The sequence below is a fragment of the Vespula pensylvanica genome, chromosome 8, assembly GCF_014466175.1.
Source record: "Vespula pensylvanica isolate Volc-1 chromosome 8, ASM1446617v1, whole genome shotgun sequence".
NCBI classification, from domain to species: domain Eukaryota; kingdom Metazoa; phylum Arthropoda; class Insecta; order Hymenoptera; family Vespidae; genus Vespula; species Vespula pensylvanica.
In genome coordinates, this window is record NC_057692.1 from 5,882,486 (window position 1) to 5,909,495 (window position 27,010).

Sequence of the window (27,010 nt, forward strand, 5' to 3'; positions counted from 1 at the left end):
TCGTCTTCTCCCTCGATATTCATTAGTTTGTAGCTTCGATCCGTTCACAATGTTGTCATACTAAACCGAGAAACTTGGCATGTCGATGATAACTCCGGAGAGTTGGCTGACTTTGCGGGTAAAAGGAACGGAACTTGGAGAACGCTCGGTGGGACACCGCGAAAGTTCATCGATCATGTACGCGTTTATGACGACACGACTAAGCTTCAAGAGTTAGAACGATATCGACAGCTTCTTTGAAATCAGTTAATTTACGATAGAAAATCTGTTCATTATAAGATCGATTAGAAAACTTTCAAATAATTACGAATTAAATTTAATTATGAATTAAACGTTTGATACATAATTTTCAAACGATTATTTTATATGATACGAATTTTATATAGTACAAATTGTCTCTCTCTCTCTCTCTCTCTCTCTCTCTCTCTCTCTCTCTCTTCTCTTTCTCTCTTCTCTCTTATTATTACAAAATTTTCACCGAATCAATATTCGATTAAAAACGCTACAATCCGTACGATCTACACATATCGTATAAGATACGTACACATACATGTAATCTTTACTTCTTTCTCTCTTTCTCTCTATTCTATAGCATTAATTGTTATAGTTAGGTTGCACCATTTTTATTTTATTTTACGTAAAATATTTCATAGCTGTGGTAGACCAATTTCTAGTAAAAAATACCGTCTTTTCTCTCTCTCTCTCTTTCTATCTCTTTCTCTTTCTTAATTATTGCAAAATTTTCACCAAATTAATATTTGATTAATAACGTCATACTTCCTACAATCTATATCGTATAAATACATGTACATGTATATATACTCTACTTCTCTCTCTCTCTCTCCTTAGTTCTCCATTTCCCTTCATGCATTTCTCAAGAAGCAAAACGTAAGACAAGATGAAAGCAGCGTCCCATCGAGACCAAAGCAATGTAATTAACGTTTCCAGATCGAAGGAAACGAAGCGATCAGTAGTCGAAGTCATTTCTGGAAAGGTTTATGTCGTTGGACCCGTCTATCGGGTTATATTTCTATCGAGTAGAGCAAAAGCATCTCGTGATATCAACCGAAGAACCAAAGGAATGAGAGAGAGAGAGAGAGAGAGAGAGAGAGAGAGAGAGAGAGAGAGAGAGAGAGACGTTCTTGTATCAATGAGTATTGGAAAGAGAAACTCAAGTCATTTGGGAACGACAGTCTTCGTTATATCTCGAAATATGGCTTACGTCCATCTTATTTTACCATCCGTTCTCTCTTCGTTCGATCGATCGAACAAGAGAAATTACAGAATATAACCCTGTTCATTCCGAAACAATGGAGAATTTAATCAGGCGAATGTCTGGACAACTCTTAGTAAAATGTAATCTATATTTGTTTCTGATGTCTGTCTCCTTATATTTGCGTTCGTACAGATGTAAGAAAGAGAGAAATAAAGAAGGAAGATTTTAATATTCGCAGAACTAATTTTCATCTTGTTTCATTGTGTTCTTTTAGATTTGTCTCAACCTTGACACTTCACCATTGAGAATTATTTTATTATATTTGTAAGAAAAATTGCACGAATCTTTCTTCTTTTTATCTCTCTCTTTCTCTCTTTCTCTCTCATTCAAAGTTCGCTTATAGCATTTAATCGAGTCACGGAAGCAAATCGGCGTACAATGTCACAATCATCAAAAGTAATTTCATGCTCCGACGCGAAACGCGAGATTCGCAATCCGTTTCGATTGTATTTTCGACATTGCCGTTTACTTCTATTGCTTTTATTCGCGAAAATGGATTTTTGCTGAAATGGTTTAGCCCGTCGCTGAGTGGGCATAAAACGAGAGCCCTTTTATAATTCGATTATTCGGAGATATATGTACTGTGTCTGTGTTTTTCTTTTATTACTTCGAAAGAATTTGAATTAGTTTCGTGTCGAGTGACTTATCGTCGATCTTTCAATTGATCATGTCAGAGAAATCAGTTTGTGAAACTAAGATGAGAATAAGATGAGAATATTCGGTGATCTCGTTATTATCTTTCTCTCTCTCTCTCTCTCTCTCTTTCTCTCTTTCTTGTTGTTACGACGAAGTACTTGCTTGTTGGTGAAATCTAAGTTCTTCTCACAGGTACCTACCTATCGAAATAGAAGACGAGAAGTAGAAGCAGATGGAGAATAGACAGAAGAACAGACTTGATTCTCCTGAGAGTACCAACAACTGAGATATGTATATAGGGCAGCAGTTAGCATAGAAACTACGAGCATCCATTAAAAGGGACTTTAATCTAAACTAATCCCCCTGTAATCCCTCGTTAAGCTTCCTATATAACGCGTGTTGCGGAGTTCGTTTACCCAAAATGTTTCATTTAACCGTGCCACTCTTCTCGTGTATGTACATGCCTCCCTTCTCTCTCTCTCTCTCTCTCTCTCTCTCTTTCTCTCTCTTTTCTATCTATCTATCTTTCTTTCTATTTTCGTCTGCATATACGAAAACAGAATCGTTTTATTACATCGATGGTTTAGTTCTCCATATGTTTTTATTCCAAAGTTTAACAAACTGAAGCACCTCAGAAATTTTTCCAAAAAATTATCAATATGATAATAATCGTATTATTTTCATTTTCATTTTCATAAGCTCATTTCGATTTTCTTTACCTTCTATCCGATTACTTTTCTATATAATTATTATTTGTGCTATGTAAAGAAAATTTTTAGTTGTAAAAAGTGAAATTATTATCGATCAATTATAAGTTTCATAAAAATTTTGTATATATATGTGTGTGTGTGTGTGTGTATGTGTGTAAGATGTTTCAATCTATCGATTATTACTTAATTATCAATTTAAAAGTAATTAGTCAACATTCTCTCTCCCCTTCTTCTCGTAGCTGTCACCCCCTTCATTTTCACTTGTCTTCTCGAAGGAACAAAAGTAATTATTTTCCCGTACATGTTGCATCATACACATCCCTGATGAGTGCAAGTAGGATGCTCTTCTAGGCGGTAAACTTTCAAACCCGTTTGTGTTCCACGTCGAGACGACGTTCACGTAAATGCATTGAAGCTTGAATTTGGTAGGTGGATTAAGGGAATATATAGCAACATTTAATTTGACATACAATTTCATTTCAAGTACCTTTTCAAAAAAACAATTCTGTTGAATGTTTCAAATGTATTATCAAAAAGTACTCGATCCATCAGGAATCTTTGGGAATATCAATTTTATTCGTATAGAAAAATTTCCATTCGTTATTTTCATTGTTACGAATGAAATGTTACAAATATGAATGCTTGAATATTTTCAAAAAAAAAAAAAAAAAAAAAAAAAGAAAGAAAGAAAAAAAAACTACACTTTTCATACGTTACTCGTTCAGACAAACTCGTTGGATTGTAAACGACGTAATAAATATAATTAAGTGTCCATCGGGATTGAAGGGGATATTGTTATATACATTTCGATTATTTTAAACGACAATCAACAACAGGAACACATGATACGTGGAACTATTTACACGTTTCAAAGGGTCACCGTAAAGTACGGTTGCTTTGTTTGATACAGGATTGTAAGATCACGGTCTACTCAAAGTTTACGACACGTCGTACACGTTAGGAGAAGTTAATTCCTTAGGACTACGAACCCTCTATGAAATGGTAAACCACAAGAGTTGCTACTATACGACATTGACAAATTACGTTGCTTATAAATTTTACATAAAGCACTTTACATGTATACGCCGTTCTATTGCTTTTAACGTATGTATATTTGTACGCATACTTTTTTCTCTCTCTTTCTCTGTTTGTTAATTAATTCACGTTGAAAAAACGAATCGTTCGTTTCATTCCATCCTGCAAATAAAAACATTCCTGCGAACGATAACCATTTATTATATCAGTTTGTTTTTCTCTTCTCTCTCTCTCTCTCTCTCTCTCTCTCTCTCTCTCTCTCTCTCTCTCTCTCCCTCTCTCTTGAAATCAATTTATTTAACGACAGAGAAAAATGCGATTGTCGTTATAAAATAAAAGAATTTCAATTTGCTTTTATTTTATATCAGGACAGTAAAGAGGTCTTCGAGAATGAAGAAATATCTTGTTTCAAATTATTTCATGCGAAATAGGACATACGGCCTATGACCTATATATGATTTTCCGGAAAGCTGTTGGATATTTGAGAAGACTGATCTCGACTACCTCTTTTCATCCTTGTCACACGCACGACGTTTCATATATAGTCTATGCCTTCGTGTTATATTAATATAAATTCCTAGATCCGGATGAATACGAAGGTACTGACAATGACCGACTAACCTAAATGTCTCTACGTAATTTCTTGAAGAACATCGGAGGACGGATTTCTTCGTGATTAAAATGGGAGGATGCTATATATTTACGTACGTTAATGTAGTAGCAGTAATAGTAGTAATAGTAAATATATAGTAAATATTTCGTAATCATTTGTATCAAAAAAATTTTTATCTATGGAGAAATTTCGCTCGCGTAGATATACGAAATAAATATATACTAAGCTATAAAGTAAACTTATATTAAATCTAAAATGTATGAAAATAAGAAATATTAAAATCTTTGATACTTTCATTTTGTTAAAGAATTAGAATGAACGAAGAAGTTAATATAGAAAATTGCTAAAGTTTTCATTGGACAACAAAATAAAACATTTCGAAAGCGTACTGATTTGCTTAACTTTCTTAATACTCTGGTACTTTTTATTCCCCAGATATACATACCGGGAATGGAAACCGGTATTCGTAAAATTAGAAGTGCCTGCGGTCAATAGACCTGCAACGAAACTCTATTTGACGATCTTTAAATCTATTTTTTTTCTTCTCGTTTAGTTGCCTGAAAAGAAAGATTGAAAATATTAAACAGTTTGAAAAATTATTCACCATTGCATGGAATGTGAATTTCTATTTCTCTTTTTTATTATTTCCATTTTGATTTTAATCGTATCTTCATTGAAAGTAAGGAAATTTTAGTTGAATAAAATATAACAAGAGAAATCTACATTGCAAAATGTAATTATGAACATGTGAACGTACGATGACGTTATTTTTTTGATAGAAAAGATACGAAATAGAGAGAGAGGGAGAGAGAGGGAGAGAGAGAGAGAGAGAGAGAGAGAGAGAGAGAGAGAGAGAGAGAGAGAGAGAGAGTAAACGTGCTTTAAACTTATTGTTAGCACAGTGCATGTATTATACACCATATACGTATGTGAGAGAAACGAGTGATTAAAATATTTCATCCGTTGTTTTGTGCTTTATAATGCGTATCTCGTGGACAGAAACTTAATATAAAAACTTTCGTTCAGTTTCGAACAATAAGGATGGGTTATTATCATTACGTAAGCCTCGACGACATTTATATTCTCTTTCGTTTTTATTTCTGCAGGGCTTTTTTTCTTTTCCTCTTTTTTTCTTTTTCTTTTTCTTTTCTTCCTTTTCTCAAAACCACAAAGAAGACATTCGTAATATCTGCATTTTATTTTCACATGGGACATCATTTTAATTTCGTTGAAAATCTTTCGTCCTAGTAGAAAGAACGTAATACACTACGGAGATTTGTAAGGTCTTATTAGAAAATACGTAAAATATTATGTGGGTAAAATGTTATGTCGGTTTATGTAACATCTAACGAATAATAAGAGAAAATAATTTTTAAACTCTCCATATATTACTTTGCAGTATTTATCAAATTTTAATTTATCATTCTTATTCGTGCGTTTTAATACGCGTCGTAATTTCAACGTACTCGAAGATTTTATAATACGATTAAATGTAATTTTTAATCCTATTAATACGTCGATCGTACGAATTACAATGGAAATAGGTGTAATATGGGTATGTATGTTACATACATCGTGAAACGAACACACGAACGATATTTCATATTTTCTGATCGGCCATATATCGTGCCCTTTCGAGGAATTACTTTTACAAAATGGTTGCGATTCAATAGAATTGCGAGAAGCAATTGCGTTAAACCGAAATTTTCTTGGCATTGTTCTCTTTCTACGCCTCGCGAAAATTTATACCCGACGACATTGCCACGGTCCTCGTTTTTCATCCTTTTTCTTTTTCCTTTTTCTTTTTTTGTTTTATTTTTATTTTTTCTTCCTCTTTTTTTCTTTTCCGAACGAAGGACATAGAACATAGCATCGAGATTTTTTAGAGTAATCCATTTGAAGATGGACACGTGTTCGATACGCTAACAACCGAAGCTTTTCGGCTTTTAAGATAAGTGCTATATTTTACGCAAATCGTTGCTACAAAAAAAGAAAAAAAAATATTCGTGAATTTTTGAAAGCCTACGAAAGACATTCCTAGAGACAGAGGACGAAGGGACGAGAGAGAATGCAAATTGAAAATTTGTGCATATCCTCGAAGTATTACTCGTAAATTTGTCGAAACAAAAATCTTTTTCTTTTTCTCCAACGAAAAGAAAAATTTCAATTATATTTTTTAATACTGATCTCGTTCCGAGGTTCGTGAGCCGCTTCACATTTTCGTTATTGGTACGATCAAAATTCAACTTGCGTTTTTTCTTCCTTCTTTTTCATTTTCTTTCTATCTTTCTTTCCTTTTTTTTTTGGTTTGACATGTTTATTGCGGCTTCAATTGCTGTGATTTTTAGTAGGATCGTCCAACTTCGTTATCGCGACGCAGCAGAAAGAATAAACGAGGAAGAATAGAAAAAAGAAAAAAAAAAAGGAACAGAAATGCGAATATAAAAAACAAAAAAAAAGGAACGAGAAGGACGCGTTGCCGAGATAACGTCGGATAAAATTCGCTTGTAATAAATTTCGGCGCAAAATGAAAAAGTCCATGGCAAGCTTATTTCGAAAAAAAATGTCACCCAAGGGAAACGTCCGAGTTAATTAAGTGACCTGGTAGACATAAAAATGTGACATTTTTTTTGTCACTCCAAGAGTCCGGAAATTCGACACTTCTACATTAGGCTATTTGTACAATCCTTTTGAGCGTAATGAAAATGATCAGCTTGTAAAAAAGTTATCTAATATTGTCATAAGCAAGAAAAAAAAAAAGAAAGTAAAAACAGAACAAAACTGAAAATGAACACGAATATATTCATATACACATACATATATGTATGCCAATTTATATCTTTCGATATTATTTGTATTGCTTTTTATGCGTGAGTATAAATAGATAGTGATTGTCGATAAAATTTAAAAAAACAAAATAACTCGTGAAATATAAACACGTAAGATGCAAAAAAAAAAAAGAAAAATACTGAGACGTAACAAGAAAAAAACGAAGATAAAAAAATGGAAGATATTTGTTATCGGTTCAATTTATTCAAATCGTCGAGCTTTGCGTTACCCGTTTGATCATGGAAAACACTTGGGATTTATTTATTTATTTGTGTGCTTTTTTTTATTTTATTTTATTTTATTTATTTTATGTTTTTATTTTTTTCCATAGCATGTGGATTCGAGCGGTCGAGCTGGCACCGTTTAAAAAATCGTATATCGTTGTTACAAACGCCGTTAACCGTGTCGCGTTTTGCGGCTTTATATCTCTTTGCGCTTGTGCGTCTACAGGAGATATAGGTGTGCGTGATTTATAACTCATAAATGTACACCCCCTTGGTGCGTATGTCCATCCTTTTTCTCTCTATCCCTCTCTCTCTTCTTGTCTAGCTTCGATTTCCATAGATACAAAGAGAAATGTTATTACGGCAACGAGTTGTATGCACATGATTCTTCACAATCAGCAGTTGAATCATTGGTCGATCGTAGGAGATCCGAAATTTATTTTCCGTGTAGTACTACGTCGGGATAGAGCTTATTACTAGAATGATAATCTCGATAAAGAGATAAAAAATGAAATCGATTTTATTCAGTGAAAAAATTCTTATGAATTTTCCTACTTACTATGAATATAATCAGCTGTTTTCTGTTTATTTTCTTTTCTTTTTCTTGCAATCGTGACAATCACTTGTTCGAAGAAGAAATTTAATAATTCAATCGTTAATATATCGAATTAGATTGGATAAGCATTAGTACATATTCGTGTAGAACTTCGTATAATAAAACATATATGACAATTTGTATATAATCGTGAGATAGGTTGCTTTTTCATAAAATTAAATAAATACACAAATATAAAAAAGTTAAACGCGCGAAACAAATTCTATTAAATTATACATTTCATTTGTAACATCGCTAGATATTTTCTGAAAACGTGAATATTTAGACAGATAACTGATTTACGATAAATACTTAGATACTTATTATTTTCGATCGGTCATAGCGAAACACGATAATTTGTGGCATCCCTTTTATGTGGTAAGTGATGATACGTAATGGTATACGGTGGCAGCAATTTACTGCAACAGTGTTTTGCACTTCGCGACGAAACGTGCTTGTTGGGTGCCTCGTTCGCTAGCTATTCGGAATCCATTTCTCGCGAAGCTCCGAACGTAATAAACAAACGGAAATTACATCGTCGGCGAGAACGCAAGAGACGAGAAACAAAAAGGTTATGGTGTAGTGGCACGAACGACGTTGGTATCAAAGCACCTACGAAGAATAAAAAAAAAAAGAAAAAGAAAAAGAGAGAGAAAACGAGAAAAAGAAGAAAAGAGAAAGAAAACGAAAAAGATAAAGAAAAGGAGGAACGCGAGAACGAACGAAGGATTCTCCTTGGTCTCTTTAAAGTAAAAAGAACATAAATGTATGTTCACCGAATCTTATTTAAATATATCTCTATCTTCGTTCCTCGTCGTCGTCGTCGTCGTCGTCGTCGTCGTTGTCACTGTTTTACTCTTTTTGTTTCTTATCGCTTTTACTCGTCGTTTCGTAAGAAGAACCCGTATTTGGCATGCATCCGCCTTTTGGATTAAGCTTTAATCCCGAAGAAAGATAACATTGGTGTGGTTTCACAGTCTTTGGTATTTACTTCTTCCTGTACTACACCACTAAATCTGACTTTTTGGATACGATCCTATATATGCGATCTTGTAAGTACTATACATGTATTGTAATGTAAATATACGACAAAGTACAGATAAAATTACATAGGTATAGAGTATCATACGATAGATAAGAGAAAATTTGTTCGTATATGCTAAGATGTTTTGTTTTATCCTATTTAATCTATCGAAAGAAAAGATCTTTTCGATGCATACTTTCGTTGTTTATTTTAAATAAACTTAATATCATATTTTGGCATGTACCTTCTATCTATCAGGTTATCTTCAATGATCGTATCATTATCTCTGGAATTATCTCTTAGATAATATCAGCCCGGACGATGTAACGTGCTTGAAATTTTTCAGCACTTTACAGATATATAAATATACATCTACAGGATGTCCCGTTTATCTGGAAAAAATTTGAATATCTCGTGAGGGACTCGAGCTATTAAAAAAGTTCCTTTCACAGATTTTTTTTTTTATCTAAAGGAGCACATCGTGAAATGCCAATTTTTTTTTTGCAGATTGAATGGTGGATTAATTTTAAAGCCAATTTCATATTTCTTTTTTCTTTTTAATGGAACTATATATATATATATAATTTTTTTTTTATAGTTCCATGCCATCTTTTGAGATCAATTCAACGACATGTCATCTAAGGTCGTTAATTATTATAAAATTGTAAAAGTTATATTATAAATTTGTGAGTGTCTAAGGATTATTACACTGTATCGTTGATTACCGGTTGCATATTGTTAACAAAAGTCGAGCTTTTTACGAAACAAACTTCGTTTACTCAAATTGGTAATTTAACAAATATAAAGAAAGATACAAAAATATATATATGTATGTATGTTTGCATGTATGTATGTATATATATATATATATATATATATATATATATATATATATATATATGTTTCTTGAGAATACGATGCATTTGCCAACTTTTATTACTACGTATATATTGATGACATTTACACAGTCATTCAATAATCTTCTCCCAAGTGATTGTGAGATAACATTGGAGTTTAACACTATCTCGTATTGAACTAAAATCGATATAACGATCGATGGAGATAGCAAAAGGCGATGATATAGATAACCAAGCAGGCACTCGTGAAAAAGTTCGAATCACTGAGAATGTTCGTTGTAAATTACTTTCGGTATATTAAAAATCGACGATAGACCGATAAAAACTACCTGCTAGATTTATTCTTTGTACGAATTCATTCGATCGTTCAATGTTCATCGTTGCGTTAGATTCACAGAGGCAAACGAAAATGGCGAGATTCGTGGTTGGTAATTTAAAATTCAATTTTTTTTTTTCTTTCGTTTTTTTCTCTTCTCTTTTCTTCTTTCTCTTTTTTCTGATCGTAGGAGAAAAGTTAATATTGAAGGAAAAATGTGAATTGAAGCTCGCTTAAATTTCATTTCGCAGAGATAAAAAAGACAAAAATATAATAAGAAGAAAATCGCCGGAAAGTAAGAACAATAGTGTTCTCTTCATCCGAAGAATCTTCACATCTCTCGTTGCTTATTTCATTAGGACGACCTTTACAACTTCAAAACGAGGAATTTTTTCCCTCTGATCTCATAGCTTTGTTTTATTCAAGAAATAGAAAAAGAAGAGAGAGAGAGAGAGAGAGAGAGAGAGAGAGAGAGAGAGAGAGAGAGAGAGAGAGACAAAATGAGATGTATTCTTTTCGACAGGTAATTTTTGCTGTCGTCTTGAATTTACGCTTGCTTCGGCACGCTCGCAAATCGTATCACCGCTCTTGCTATACGCCTCGCGAATATCAAAAAGTAAGAGAAAAAAAAAAGAATAAGGAAGAAAGAAAGAAAGAAAGAAAGAAGGAAAGAAAACAGAGGAAGAAAGAAAGGAAGAAAAAGTTGCCAGCTGTCTTCGCCTGGATGCGTTCACCTTGAAGAAGAATAAACAAAACTCGAAACTCAATTTCTATCGTGCTATCAGCGAATTTCTATCGTCCGACAGAAATGTTTTGCTGTAAATAACGGCACGTAAATAAGAAAGTAGTGCACGTATGTCGTCGTTATTTATAACTTATATGTTATTACCTTATACCGATTGACGCGAGTACACACGTTCACGTTCACGTTCACGCTTGATTCCTATCGAATCTTACAAATATTTTAAACAATTCTATTTCGTTTTGTGAAACTTTTTAAAATGTCGTCTATGTTCAAAAAAAAAAAATATATATATATATATATTCGCTAAAACACGATAAAATAATATACGATATATAAGATAAAATAACGTGAGATTGCGAAACGATAAAAAAAAGAAACTTGCATTAATATTTAATGTAATATATTTTATCTAATATCTTATCTATTATTTAATTTAATATATAATATTATTGTATTATAATGTCAGATATAAAATGAAAGAAATATTAGATAATTGTCGTACGCGTTAAGAAGAAAATCGTGATTAATTACGTACTAATTGTTTCGCAAATATTCGAATTTCAATATTTAATCTGATATAATTTATCAAGATCCTAATTACGCAAGATGCACGATATATCTACATAGAATATAGTTCGTCGTACTTGGACTGCTGTTCGCAAACGTCGTCAGAATACCGGTACGTTGCTTGAGAGGAAAGTGATTAGCGCATTGTTGCAATTTGCTTGATATAGTCTCCCTAATGGATGCCCTATAGTACAGTATCGTTCGTAATCGTGATACGTTGGATGTTACACAGGAAGCCTATTTTATCGAAGAAAATAGCGATTCATCCTAAGCATGTTGTTTGATACTATTGGCCAATATACTAGGCAATGGCATTCAATCGCTTTTACTCCGTTCTATAACGTATTTCTTGTTTATCCTTTATACATTCGTTAGTCAAAGGATTCCTCTTCTAATCGATTAAGAAGAATTGCCCTATATATTCGCTATATAGGTATTTCATGTTTCTAATCATCATTGATAGAGAGTTCCGATCCATTTGTCGATTACAACCCTAATACCGTTGTCAGAATGAATAGATGGTATCGAATTTGGAAAGAGACGAGTTAGTTCTATCTCGTAAGAAAAATTATCGAGAAAAATCACGAATGGTTTCACGCTCTCTTCGATCGAACTCGATATAGAAAGAGAGAAAGAGAGAGAGAGAGAGAAAAGAGAAGTAGAGAATAGAAAAGAAAGAAATAGAGAGGAGAAAGATATGATGAAAGATTCGAGAAGACGTTTCCGTCTTCACGAGTTCCGTCTTGCTAACCTTTTATCGAGATGCATCGATCTATCTATCGTACCTTGGTATAATAACGAAGATAACAAAGAAGTAAAAGAGAGAGAGAGAAGAGGTAGTTTGTTCGGACGTGTATCTCTTGATGTTTGTAAGAAAAGAAAGAGAATGGGTGTAACGATAGAGGCGAAGAGACACTGATAATAAAACGAAGTGAGAAAGAAATGAAAGGAGATAGATAGACCAAGCAAAAAAGTATCTAGTGTGAAAGATAGAAAGAAAGAAAAAAAAAAGAAAAAGAAAGAAAGAATGAAAGAAAGAAAGAAAGAGAAAGAGAGAGAGAGAGAGAGAGTGCATGTCCTACACGTACATACAGTAGATAGAACAAAATGGTGGAAAATTTTGGTCGGTAGTAAAACGTACACGCGGATCTGGCATTACGCCACGCAAACGAATATTGCCAATAAACTGCCAATCCAATTTACCTAGGCAGAAAATACTGGCGTTCACTTTTACGAGAACGAAGCGGCTAGAAACGATTCGCAAGCCGAACTCTTCTTTCACCTATCGATTGAACTCGCTCTTTTATTCTCTCTGTAGGGACTACGTCGTAGTCTCGTCTACCCTCGATCCTCTTCTTCGTACAACGTTCGTCTCTGATCCTGATCGTTCTTCCTCATCCTCATTCTCTCTCTATATATTTATCTATCTATCTATCTATCTATCTATCTATCCCTATATCTCTCTTCTTGCGAGAAGAGATCTCGATTTGTATTCCCTCGATAACGATTCAATGAAATGCAAATACCATATCGACTTTCGTCGATGCTTTCGGACAGTGTTTCGGGAATGATTAATCGAATCGATTTTCAATGATCAAACGATAGTACGTTCCTCTCGAGAATATCGATACTTCGTTCGTTCGTTCGTTCGTTCGTTCGTTCGTTCGTTCGTTCGTTCATTCGTTCGTTCGTTCGTTCGTTAGATGGAAATTACCTATCTAATCCGAGTCACGTTCATACGTGGACATTCAAAATTACATTACCCTACTCGTTGTCACTGTAATTATACAGCGTGTCTTAGAAAAAACTGCTGAATATGAGAATGAACTATTCGTGATCGCGGAATGAAAATAAAGATTTCCTCCTATCACGAGATTACTTAGCGATTTTCAAACGATATCATTAATAATGATTATTTCATTTAATTTTTTCCTTCTTAACGAGTAAATCTATTTCGTTCGCTTACACTGTTACTTTAATCTTTTTTAATAAGAAATTCGATTTATATCGCACGTATGTATCGAACAATTTTATTCGTAACGTTGTATAATTCTCATAATCATCAAGTTTCGACAAGAAGAATGTCGAAGTGATGTTGTTCATCTCATTCTTGAGTCTTGACTAACGTAACGTTTCTAAACTTTTATGGTAGATCTATAGAACCATGCTTGTGGTAGGTCCGGTATACTTTCATAAGCCTTTGTCCTGGGAACGATGAAGAAGACCTCGATGCTCGATAAGAATCCGTGACAGAGAGAACACTGTAGAGGAAACTATGCATCTCCAATGTATATACTAAGAGAAGAGCAAGCCCTGAGGATGGATCTACTGTAAAACGACAGTATTACGGAGACGTTCTCGTGCTCCCAAAGGAAAGACAGGGAGAGAGAGAGAGAGAGAGAGAGAGAGAGAGAGAGAGAGAGAGAGAGAGAGAGAGAGAGAGAGAGAGAGAGAGAGAGAACAAAAATTCACGAGTTTCGAAGAAGAAATCCTTTTGACGTTGACGCGTGGCTTTTGCCTCTCCTTTGGAATTTATTACCGATTACAGTGAAAAAGATACAAAAAGAGAGAGAAAGAGAGACATTGTATCTTAAAAAATATAAAATATGAATGACACGTAGGTAGTCGAGTTAATGTTGGAATTAATGTTGGATGGAAAATTAAAGAAGAGTACCATTTTTTTGTTAAGGGTCAAGGTTAATAAGATTTCATAGAAACGTTGAATACTCTATTTTCCACGACGTTCCTTAAATCTTAACAAAAGGGTAAGCGTATTAAAATATTTTTTGAACCATTTTAAAAGGCGTACAGTTCTGAAGAGAAAGAGTTGTAGCTTTGTGACATCAACCGGACGTCATGACATACTTTAATGTGGTTCGTATTAATTAGGATCAAGGTTGCGGAAAATCGTTGAAAACGGTGTCAGGGTAACATTTTCTTTCCTTTTCTTTTAGGAAAGAGATTTCTAAAAAGAGAAAGAGAGACAGAGAAAGAGAGAAAGAGAGAGAAATAAAAGAAAGAACAATCATCTTGCTAAGATTAGAGATGAGTATACTAACAACACAACGATTACCTCCTTTTATCTGGTAGTCAAGTGAAACTTCGTCTTGACGATCTTTGAAATCCCAAGACGATGAGAAAAATCGTCTTCCACGGCAAGTAAACTCTTCTATTCAGATCATTCGCATTGTTTCGAAATTTTTTAGATCGTTTTGTATGAATTGTTTTTTCTTCTCTCTCTCTCTCTCTCTCTCTCACTCTATATATATATATTTCTCTCTATCTCTATCTCTCTATTTCTTTTTCTTCATCAACACGTTTTTCTCATATCGACAACTTTGAATAGCCTCAGTCTAGATTTGCGTAGAAATATCTTCTACGATATCAGTAAAGGTGAGGAAAAGCAGGGGAAAAGAGGAAAAAAAATGCACAGATAATAAAAGTTTTATACCGGCGGGATTATTTGTTCTGTTTACTTATCGTACCATCTCTTTTCGTTCGTTTTCATCTTCGTTTCTATTCTCCCTTTCTCTCTCTCTCTCTCTCTTCTTTTTTTCTCACTCATTCATTCTTCTTTATTTTCCAAGCTTTTTTCTTCCCTTTTTCTGTCTTTTCTTTTCTTTTTTTTTTTTTTCGTTTGCTCGAGACCATTTTAGATTAATTAAGACTTTTCTTTCCGTTGATTGAGCAGCGTGATAACTTTTGAAACTGATGAATCGGCATTGCGATTATTTTCTCGATTTGTTTAACTTCTGGCCAACTTACCTCCGAATTCATTCCCCCTTAGCCACGTTGTATTGTGTATTTGATTGGTTCGTATTCATCATCTTCGTCTCTCTCTCTCTCTCTCTCTCTCTCTCTCTCTCTCTTTCTCTGTCTTCCTTCTGGAGTTTTGGAACGGTAGAAATTCCAGAGAATTATTTCTCAGTCCTATAATCACCGAAGATATTTTACTCGAAAATATGATCGCGAGTTTATGAATAATACGAATGGAACGAACGATCATGAACCAGTACCATTTGAAATATCTATGATTGTTCTATGCTCTTTTCTTATCGTCGTCAAATATCTCTTTTCATTTACTCGTTCTTTCGAAAATAACAGAGACAAAGAGAAAGGGAAGGGGTTAAGGAAGAAAATGAAGGCAAAAAAAAAAAATAAAAAGAATAAAAGAAAGATCCTTCGATTTTCGAGATTCGGCTTGGGAATTCTTTCTTACGTAACGGGAAACGGTTTACTCTAACCAGAAGAGCTTGGCTCCACCGAAACCTTTTCCGCTCTCTACCCTAATTCCGAGTTAGAATTCTCTTTGAAGTGGTCCGTCGCCTATGGATATCCTCTACTCCTTCTTTTCCATCTTCCATAGTACCTTCTCTCCTACTTCCCCTTCTTTTCTACCATAGGACTACTTTATCTTTTCTTCTTGCAATAGAACTTGTTATTCCACCTAGCTAGATTCCTCTTAGAAAAAGATTCGAAGGGAATTACGTACCGTAGAAAAAAAAAAAAATAAAAAGGCATTTCGCGCATGACCGAATTTGACATTCTTTTTCTTTCTGATATGGAACGAATGTAAATGTAGCATATAGTAATATAGGTATATAATATTATGTATCTCATTTATTATATTGTAATATCAATGTTATATATATATATGTGTTGTTTATTGAAATTTATTTTGCAATATTAATTAGTAATACATATTTTTCTTTTTCTCTTTTTTGTTTTTTTTGATCATGAATTTTTACAATTTATTTTTTGCTGTATTTATTTATACGTTTAATACATTTCGAATAGAACGAACGCGGCATACGATTTTTGTATGCTTCTTTTACTCTGTTATTCTTTTCCCCTTTTATTTAATCATTTTTTGTTTTCTTTTTTTCATCACTTTCTCCAAGTGCAATTAAGCAAGTGTGATTAATTATATGCGACGATTAGAAACAGAAAATTGAGAAAAGAAAAAGAAACTTTTCGTACGTATCAAATGTGTAATAATTTTTTATTACGTAGAAAATCATTATTACCATCATAATTACCATCATCATGTTTTACAAATATTTCTCATCGCTCAGAAATATCTGTGTAATAAGTTTATAAATAAAAACGTTAGACGGAGCTTAATCAATCGATAATATTTCGTTGGATCGAGTAGGTTGTAATCACCTGGCTCAATGCTTCGTGTTAACGGGCAACATACTTACAAAAGGATTTCCGAACATTTATTTTCTGCACGTACGGGTGATCGATGAAAGAGAAACGGAAAGAACAGGATTGAGTAAAAGAAAGAAAAAAAGAAAAGGTGGTATTAGTTTCGTGTATAACAGCTTCTACCATGTCGTCTATTCATTGTTCAAATATAAGATATTTGTGAGATCGACCAAATAGTTCTCACTGCACGAACTACTTTCGAAGTAATCCGCAAGATTTCTCTCTCTCTCTCTCTCTCTCTTTCTCTCCTTTCTCTTTCTCTCTTGCTCTCTTGTATTCATAGACATTCAATCAGGCGCTATTCCGTACGTCGCAGGAATTGAAAATGATTATACTTGGCGGTTGAGTGAACATCTTCTCGAAATTCGGAACCAGTCTTACATAAGTTACGCGACCAGGAGACTCGGATACTCGCTTACTTGGATATTATTTCGAGAATATCATAAGATCTCTATCGCTCCTCTTGCATTTCTCATAACGTCTAATACCGGTCGGTAGCTTCAATTTTCAATCATGATTGATAAAATTCGTAATACGAAATATCTACCATATCATTAATCGTTTAAGAGGGTTGACAAATTATGATATTCCTTACGTTTAATTCCTGCGAATAAAATTGAGCGAAGTAATTTTTGATTAATATAGAAGTGAGAAGAAATTTCTTTGTATCTCTCTTTAACTAAGAACTTTTTTTTTGATACGAAAGAAATGTAATTAATATTAAAAATATTTTGAGGCAAGTCTTTTTCAATTTGAAAAGGATCGATATGTACAAGACAATTCTTTTTGAATGTGTGTGTGTGTGTATATATAAGACAGCGTGTGTAAACGCGATTGGTATCGTTACGGTTATGGTTATAGATTCTGTCTAACTCGAGGACGTTTTCACGGCGGACGAGTTAAGCATACTGATGGAAACCATCAAGTGCGGTATTATAGAAGATTTTAAAGAAAGGCATTAGAAGGAATGACGCTCTTACGAAAGCTTCTTGGATCCTGGATGATGAATACGCCGCAGCAGCAGCTGCGTTGAAATTAGTTTTGTTTTTGGAGAAGGATAACGTCCCTCAAAGCTTTTGCTAAAGTCGGGCAGACGCGTTCATTTTCCAACCTAAAATAAAAAGCCCAAACTCGTTACGCGGTAAAAACAATAACTTCGAAATAGTGATTAGTGGAGTATAAAGAAATGCTTAAATTCATTATAAATCGCTACCATTTTCTTCATCTCGTTAGAGATATCGATTTTTACTAAAATTCACTTTTGACCGTACGTAGGATTAATAGGTCATTTGAAAATTTGACGAGAAAATCAATTTTCAGAAATAAATGGTTTATGTCATTGTGCTTTTACATACATACTAGGAAAAATCGATCATACATGCTTTTTGTCTGAAAAAAGTAAAATAGTGCCAATATTGGAATTTTGATATACATATGCACGAATTTTCTGTTAGACTTTTAAAATTATAAAAATAAATGGCAAATATATTTATGATTAAAAGGAAAAAAGGAAGAAAAAAATATGAATTATAATTTTATACTGTAAAATAAATTTCAACAAACGACATCAATTTTTAGTTTTTATATTATATCGTTATGTGGAATTCGTAAGCAATTAAGAGTAGTCACAATTTTTGAAAAAGAACGTATGAAATATGTATGAATGAGCAAATCGCATAATAACTTGTATTTCTTAATTTGAATACAAAAAACGCTTTTGAAAACGACGTGAAATATAAATGAAACAATCGCGTAGTATTTTCATCTTTTTAATTTGAATACAAAAACAAGATATTTTTTAAAGCATCGGACGATGGTATAACATACGATTAAATTATTTGCAATAATATAGTCGTATCTTATATGCTGTTGTAGAAATGATGGCAATGTTAGACGACACAAGCAAATGCACGTACATATATAGGCGTCTTTCGTTTCTCGTATATTTCTCGAAATACTCAGACGAAAAGCGTTGCCGGTGCACAGAAATTACATGCAAATTGGTAGAACATGGCGAGACAGTACGTACTAACAAAACCATAACAGCAAGAATCGTCCTAATAAATAGTTAAATATACTTATATGCATACATGCTGTATGCATACGTGAACAACCATATGTAAATAAATAAATATATTCTCAGTTGGGCGTTGAATAAAAGAAGATTATTTTCCATGATTTTTCGTATTTTTTTCTTGAATTTTCTCGAAATTTTGACTTCTTCTTTCGTCACGAAAAAAAAACATCGAAAATAATCACGAATGTATCGGTTTTTGTTATCTTTTTTTCTTTTCTTCTTTTCTTTTCTTTTTTTTTTTTCTTTTTTGAAATAAAAGAGACATCGTTGTTTAATCAGTTAATTGATATCTCGAGGAAATCAAACGTGAGTACTGACTTCATTCATTTCTAATCTATTTCTTTAAAAATAGTGAGACATTTGAAGAAATATGTACATACTTATAAATGATAAAATATTAGGACACGGAAGACAGAAGAGAGAACATTTTATTAACAGAAGTCAGGAAGAGATGATATAAGACTTCAGTATTTTATCACTTCGCAGTGTCTAATTACATTTTCGTGAGGACTTTCTTAATTAACTGATTAAAAGCGATGGAGATCAACGAGAAAAATGGCTTGTTAAAGACATAATTAATTTTCCATGTATATATCAAGGTATATAACGACCAAAAATATTATAGATATTCGTAACTTATTTTTAAAAGTTATATTCGAATATATACATTCGAATTTTATAAATCGATATTATAGATAGCATAGACAAGCTTAACTTTTTCATTGTTACGAACGATATATGGGAAATCACATAATGAAATATCACGTTGCTCGAAAAAGTTCGCTTTTCGACTCGCGCCTATTGTCACTGAGCTTTTCATCCTCCTCATTCGATTTTTTAGCCTCTTAAACAAAAAAAAAATTTTACGTGATTTCTGTACTAGTAAGTTTTAAACATTGGAAATTCTATATCGATAATAATTAACCATCGGAAAAGGTACATATGATATTTGCTTTTGAATAGAGATCGTGATACTATTTTAATCGAGAACATTTGATTAAATGCACGTTTGCAGATATAAATATATGTATTCGTTGGACCAATGAATTCAATGCCGAACGCTATATCTTGCTTTTATTTTATTTCCAAATGATATTATTAATTATAACGCCTATCTATAGAGAAAATTCAATTAATTTCGATAAATAGGAATCGGTAAATTATCAATACATAATTCTCATATACACTTATACTTGTTTTATGTGTATCTTATTAAATAATTTATATACTGATCGTTTATGGAATATGTTAAAATTATGTTCTTAGTGTTAAACAATAATATTTTAATCGATAGTTTTTCTTATCGTTGTATATTTAATCAATTATACATTACATAAGTATATTATACATATATTACATATAAACGTATAGACAAATAGCATGGTATATTATATCTATGTTTAATCATTTAATCAAATGAGATCGATCGTTGTTAGATCTATTCGTAATACATATACATATATGTAAAACACGAAGTTAAATTTTTTTCTTTCTTTTTTTTTTTTTAAGAAATATCGTCTTATTCGATCAGAAATCCAAACAACCACCTAATCGGTTTTCCCTTTGATATATCTGTGCTCGTCGAGAGAGAAGGGTCTATATCTGATGCCCATGAGGCATCATCCGTTCATGATTATCCAAGCAATCGTAATAATCGATGTGGTATGCGTTTATGACATAGACACCGAGCAATGCCGATCATTGTCCAATGTTAATCACGACGATATCGAATTGGTCGATTCGTCATGAATAATTATTTTGTTTGATATGTGCATACATATATCATCTTCATTTCACTTTCGCGTTGAATCTCGATCGGAATAGAAATGAACGTACAATAACCCGTAATGATCGATACCTGTTCGTTACAAAGATCGAAAAAAAAAAAAAGAAAAAGAACGAAAAAGCAAAGAAACGAGAAGATCGATAAATTACGAGTAAAATGTACGAGAGATAATGCGATGAGATATGATTACGTTACGATCGATTTTATCTTGTATACAATTTATTTTTCGATTAAATCCTCAGGATTTACAAATTTACAAAATTCACCGAAATTTTCCGTGAAGAAATGAGAAGAGAAATTTACGGGCTCTTTCAGCACTTAAGTTGAATGGCTTGTTGGATCTTCGAAAGATTTATCGTTGTACGTTTAAACACGTCGGTACGACGTTCCGCCCTTTATGTTGTTATTTACATCCGCGGCTTTGCTGCTCCTCGAGGACGCCCGTTTACTTATGAGAGACACGCATTAGTTGCCAGTAGGTCAACCGACGTCGTACGAGAAGGATCTTCGAAGAAAAAGAGAGAGCTCTTTCTTAGACAGGAATTTCTTGTTCATTTTTATATCTTTTGGTAAGTTTATCTGTTTTACAATACTTATTCAAAGACTCCATTCGATAAAGTCTCTTCACTATTTGATATAGTATATTATTAAAAAGATTTTTTTTTTTATATCTTTGAACCAATTTTTATCAAATTTTGTCTCGACTTATAAAACACCATAGCGTATATTGATTGATTGATTTATTTATTTATTACGATTATTAATAATTTCTATTTCTTTTTTGTTATATCATGTAATCTATATGTCTGTTTAATTAAATTAATAAATACATTTTTAATAAATGCGTTTAAATTAATCCGTTTAAATAAATCTCGTTTATTAGCTTTTAAGATGAACATTTATACAGCGTAATAGTATTATGTTATCGGATTCGACGATCGCAATATATTTATGTAATCAAAGGGTATCGATTGAAATAAATTTTGAACGATGACCAGATCGATCGATCCTTCGTACGATCGATAATTGCTAGAAAATCCATCAAATGACTACCGAGTTCGAACAGAGACTTCTCATATATCCACGAGAATCCCATAGACGCTTTTGATCACACATATTGGATTCACTTAGCGGTTCTAGAAGCTTGCATAAGGAACTCAATTTCCAACGTGACATTCATGGTCAATCGATGAGGATCGAAGCTTGGTAGGAGCGATCAATCCGTTTGATACAAGCCGCTTGCTACTCTCGCTCGTTTAGATTAGCATTACTGCTGCTGAACTCCGAGTTCTCTCTCTCTCTCTCTCTCTCTCTCTTTCTCTTCTATTTTGCGGTGATCCTGCAATGCTGGAATTAGCCTGTGGCCGTTTGTACAACGCGAAATCACACGCCAGAACGTTCGTTAGAACTTCACAGAGTTCATTAAAATCCAGATGATTTTTCCTCGATATCACATTTCTTTTTATTTTGAATAATCACAAAGTCGTATCAATGTCATTATAAATTTCAATACATCAACGAACAACAAAGCGTTATAACTGCGATCAATATCGACCTTCGTTTACAGTTTGTTTACATTGAAACAAAGGCATCTAGGTTGTTTCGAACATCTTGTATTTGAATAACTTCAATTTCGTTAAAATTAATTTCGATATACCATCGAAATGGTTGTGTTTTATTTACGACTTTATTACGTTCACCTTTTAAACTAGCTTACTTACGTATACGCGTTACAATCACACATACGTTGTATATTACAATTACGGAGATATAAGTTTCGTACGAAGTTATCTTTAAGTTTTGAAATATGTTTATTCTTAATGGAAATGTCACCTTTTATAAAATATACATATGGAAATGCTTTTCGAAACTGTTTATGTATTTAATTATTACGCATATATACGCATATAAAAGAAACATATTATTATCTTCCAAGATTTAAGAAAAAAAAAAAAAAAAAGAAAAGAAAAGAAAAGAGAAATAATGTTTAACGTTGTCTAATCTAGTATACGTTTACTTCACAGGTATCCTGGATGCGGAAAAGGGATATGCATATCCTTAGCGCTGGAATCCTTATGTATACCTCAGATCTGAGGTTCCTAGTAATTCATCCGGAAAATTCTGAGAACTGGACGTTGCAGATCAAATCGCCTCAAGAACGAGACTCCGGAGTTTACGAGTGCCAGGTCAGCACCGAGCCAAAAATGTCGTTGAACTATACTCTCAACGTCGTCGGTGAGTGAATTTTCAATTATTCAAGTTTGTAATAATGAGCGTTCCGTTGATTTTTCACGAAGTAATTACTCCAATCAATTTTACGAATTTTTTCGTCGACTTCTTCGTAATCATGAACATGGATCATCGAACAAAGATTATCGTCGATTAATATGTTTATTATTTACGTAAATATTTTTCGAAGAAAGATACGTTTTCAATACGCGTCGGTTTACATCGATAGGAATTTGCGTAATATCTTCTTAAATAAATTATCGTCTTAATAATCGAGATTTCTGTAATAATAGTGAATAATAGAAGTGAGCGATGATAATAATAAGTGACTTATGTTGCATAGAATATTTTAGTCAGAGATATACGATTTACTTTGGAGGTAAACAAAAATATTCCAAGGACGTTCCGAGGATCGTTTTATTTATGTTACGTTTTAGAATCTACAGAGAAATTTTGTTGCTTCGTATTAATTAAACATCCTACGTATGTATACTTCCGAACGACTGAAACATTCGTTTAGATATTTTCTAAGACCCATATATTTACTACGACTTATGATATAATGTATCATACTTTTTCCTCTGTGCTATTAAATATCACCCGATATAATACATATACACGCTATACGCGTTTTACTTTCGTTTCGTACGCGGAAGTAAAGCGGAGAGGCGGAAATAGAAAAAAGGAGCTCGTAAATTTACTTTCTTACCGTTCGCGAGTGCGAGAGAAGAGCTTTGAGAAGACGACGAGCATTGACATTAAAATCTCGTGAAGATATAGAACTTGTAGCGGAAGAAAAAAGAGAGGAGGAAGCGGTGTGGATAGAAAGAGGAGAGGAGGAGGGAAAGAGTGGGAAGGAGATTGATAAGAAAGAGAGGAACAGAATCCGAAGAAGAAAAAGAAAAAGAAAAAGAAGAAGAAAAAGAAAAGAAGAAAAGAGAAAGGTACGAGTCCGTGAATTTCGAAGAGAAGAGTAAGAGAATGGTGGATTGGGAGGAACTTGGTGGGGGTGGAGAGAGGGAGACAAAGGAGGAGAGGTAGAGGATAGTCGTCGATAAGAGGCTTGAGGAAAACAGGTTGGTGAACTAGTCTTCTTCTTTCGTATCGGTCGGCGGATGTACGCGGAACGTCCGTGGCGTTTAGTCGAGAAAGAAAGAGTAAAAAGAGGGAGAGGGAGGATAAAGGGGATGAAGAAGGGGAAAGAGAAAAAAGCTGACGCGAAATAAATCGTCTTTCTTTTCCTCGGGCCACGGCTTGTCGTTCGTGCAACGGGCGACGTCGTAAACACGGACTCGATGGTGGAATCAATTTTACAAATCCGACGTACAAAAAGCTCTTTCTTTCTCTCTCTCTTTCTCTCTCTCTCTCTCTCTCTCTCTCTCTCTCTCTCTCTTCCTCTTTGTCTCTTTGTCTGTCTCTCTCTTTCTCTTTCTCTTGTTTACCGTACAAATCTCGAACGCAAAGGTTCTTCCGTTTTCCTTCTCCTTTCTCGCGGCTTTACGTTATTTTCACCGTAACGTCGCTCTTATTCTCTTCGAACGTACTCTTTGATAAGATAAGAAGAGAAAAGAGTTGCTTGAATAACGTCAAGAAATGAATTTTCGAATTTCGATCGTTTACATGTATGATTGTATAATGTCGATTTACTATAAACGAAATATTTCATTATTCTTTTATCGATAATAATCTTTCATAAAATAATGTTATCTTATATATTTCTATATGTACATACGTAAATACCTATGTATATATTTATTTATATATAATTAACATTCTGTTTATTCATTTATTTATTTATTTATTTTTATATATATATATATATCAAGATTGTGAAAAGTCTTCGATAATTTTCAAATGGGGAAAACAGAAGCGTTTTATATCGATTAGAAATGCAAACCGAGTTCGCGTTTATGGTCGTTCAAAAGATATTTACTTTACATCGAGAACGCTCGTTTCCCTTGCAGACGAAATTCGAAGTTTTAACTTGAATGAAATGGGTTTCGACTTTAGAGCGACCGTGAACCGCTACACGTATTCATTGCAACTAAAAGCATCTCCCGAACTCGTTTTTATGGCTATCGGAGACGATTCGAACGTATTTCGTTTAATCGCATCCATGTTATTTCTCGCTCTTTGCCTTTTCGAACTTCGTTATTTCCACGAGTTTGTCACTGTTTTTTATCCTTTTTTCTTTTTTCTTCTTTTTTTTTTTCATGTATACGAACGCAGAAATTATGTGACGTTAGAATTAGTCGCGTGTTACAAACAAAAAGAAAGAGATGTTCCGTGACCACTAAAAGCTTCGATTCTTTTAGAATATCGTACGACCTCTGTTTAATTCTACAGATTAAATTTAAATATTTAAGATGTTTAAGAATATATATTAACCAATAGCAGCAAGTTTTGGGACGCTTTTTAAAGATCCTGTATACTCGTTCGAAGGCAATTAGAGCTTTGAACGATGTTAGAGTCGAGTTACCTGAAAAGTACCTCTGAATGTTATAATTCTTTTTTTTTTTTTTGTTGATTTTCTATTTCTCCTTTCTCTCTTTCCATTTATTTTAGTTTTTTTTTTTTCATATGTAGAATTAACTCAATGCACAACGTTCTTTAAAATCCCGACTAGACTTCTTTCGAGCAACTTGAATCCTAATACATTTTATAATCATCGATATTAATATTAATTGTGTTTTATTTTCATTGTCAAATGAAATTATACAAGACGATGTATTACAATATGAAATGAACTTTATTTTATTTCTTTTTCCAAACGAAGCGATTTTTAATTATTATAATTTTGTATTTATTATAGATATATCTATATGGATATTAAATGTTAAAGAAAATAGGGAATAAATAAAAGTTGCGAGTGATCATTTTAAAGAATTATTTTGTACATTGTACGAGACAAAAACTAAATTATTTCGATAGTTTTTTAAAAGACAACAAAAAATTAGTCGTTAATGTAAAATAAAACTAAAAATAGTATGTAATATAAAACAAGTTATAGACGAGTTTTGCTTAAAGTAAAATTTCTATTAAAAATTAATATCATTTGGTATCTACATATATATATTCTTCGATATTTCCTCATATATCGATTTCTAATAGACTATCAAAAATCGTTTTTCTTGTTTACTTATCGCAAATAGAGTGTGGCTATTCCATCTCGCTCTTTTTGTTATCTCGTATTAATATCTGGAGGAAAACGAGGAAGCTTCGGAACGTCGTTATTTTATTCTGTCATGTTAATGTTCACCAAGATTAAAGATATCGATAGATCGTATATATCCAGGCATGTTATTCTTTTAAAAAATCATGCGTAAATCGCGTTCGTCTCTCTGCTAGAAGCTATTGTTATTCATTAATTAATCTACGAATGAAAAAGAAAGATCCAATTTTCGATGAAAAACTCATTCCTTCGCTCGTTAAAAATAACCAATAGTATCCAATAAAATATATTGGATTTACTGAAAATTTATGTATTCGTTTCATCTTTTATTCTCTTTCTTTCTTTCTTTTTTTTTTTTTAATTTATTTACTTTTCTTTAATTTGTTTATTTTTTCTTCGAAATAATTTTGTACTAGAACTTTTTTGATCGATCTGATACAAATTTAGAAAATTCCGTTTCCCGTATGAAATTTTTCTTTCAATGAAGAAAAATACGCCTACGTAAGAAATATTTTGTTTCATTATAAAATTGATGAACCTTTTGAGTGTTTATCAATGTTTTGTCGATGTAAATATTTATAAAAAAAGATGATAAAATAAATGGATATTAGTAGATCTTAAACTCTTTATCGATAAAGATTATATTCAATTAATTTTATATTCGAACGAAGAGTAAAATCGAATAAATGGTTTTTCCATGAAAGAAGAAACTTACAGATGTAGAGATAAAAATCGTTTAAAAAGGATCTAAGAGGATCGATTCCGTCGACTGATAGAAAAGAAGCGAACTGCCGTCCGTTTGCGATATCTCGATGTCGAGTTAAAAGTGGAAATATCGAGGAAGATATTCACGGTTTCGGAAGCTTCTCGACTTCGAGCAAAACGACTTATTTTCATCGATGTTCTTTAAGTATTCCTAGAGAGAATATTTTATCCGATTTGATATATTCTTTATTTTTTATTTTTTCAATCGATTTATTTTCATCGATTAATTATATTATAATACATGGATAGTCGCGCTATCTTTTTTAAATATCTATATCAAAGTTATTGGATAATTTATTTCTCTGGAAAATTATTACTGTATATTTGTAAATGTTTCACATAA

The 27,010-nt window shown here is 32.8% G+C and overlaps 1 protein-coding gene across 1 annotated transcript in view; it reads left to right on the plus strand.

The window, feature by feature from the left end:
* Positions 1 to 27,010, plus strand: part of LOC122631069 (zwei Ig domain protein zig-8-like) — a 269,300-nt gene that overhangs the window by 109,918 nt on the left and 132,372 nt on the right. The window contains exon 3 of the mRNA XM_043816291.1: positions 22,526 to 22,736. Within this exon, the coding sequence (XP_043672226.1) occupies positions 22,526 to 22,736 (211 nt within the window). The remainder of the gene's footprint in view (positions 1 to 22,525; positions 22,737 to 27,010) is intronic.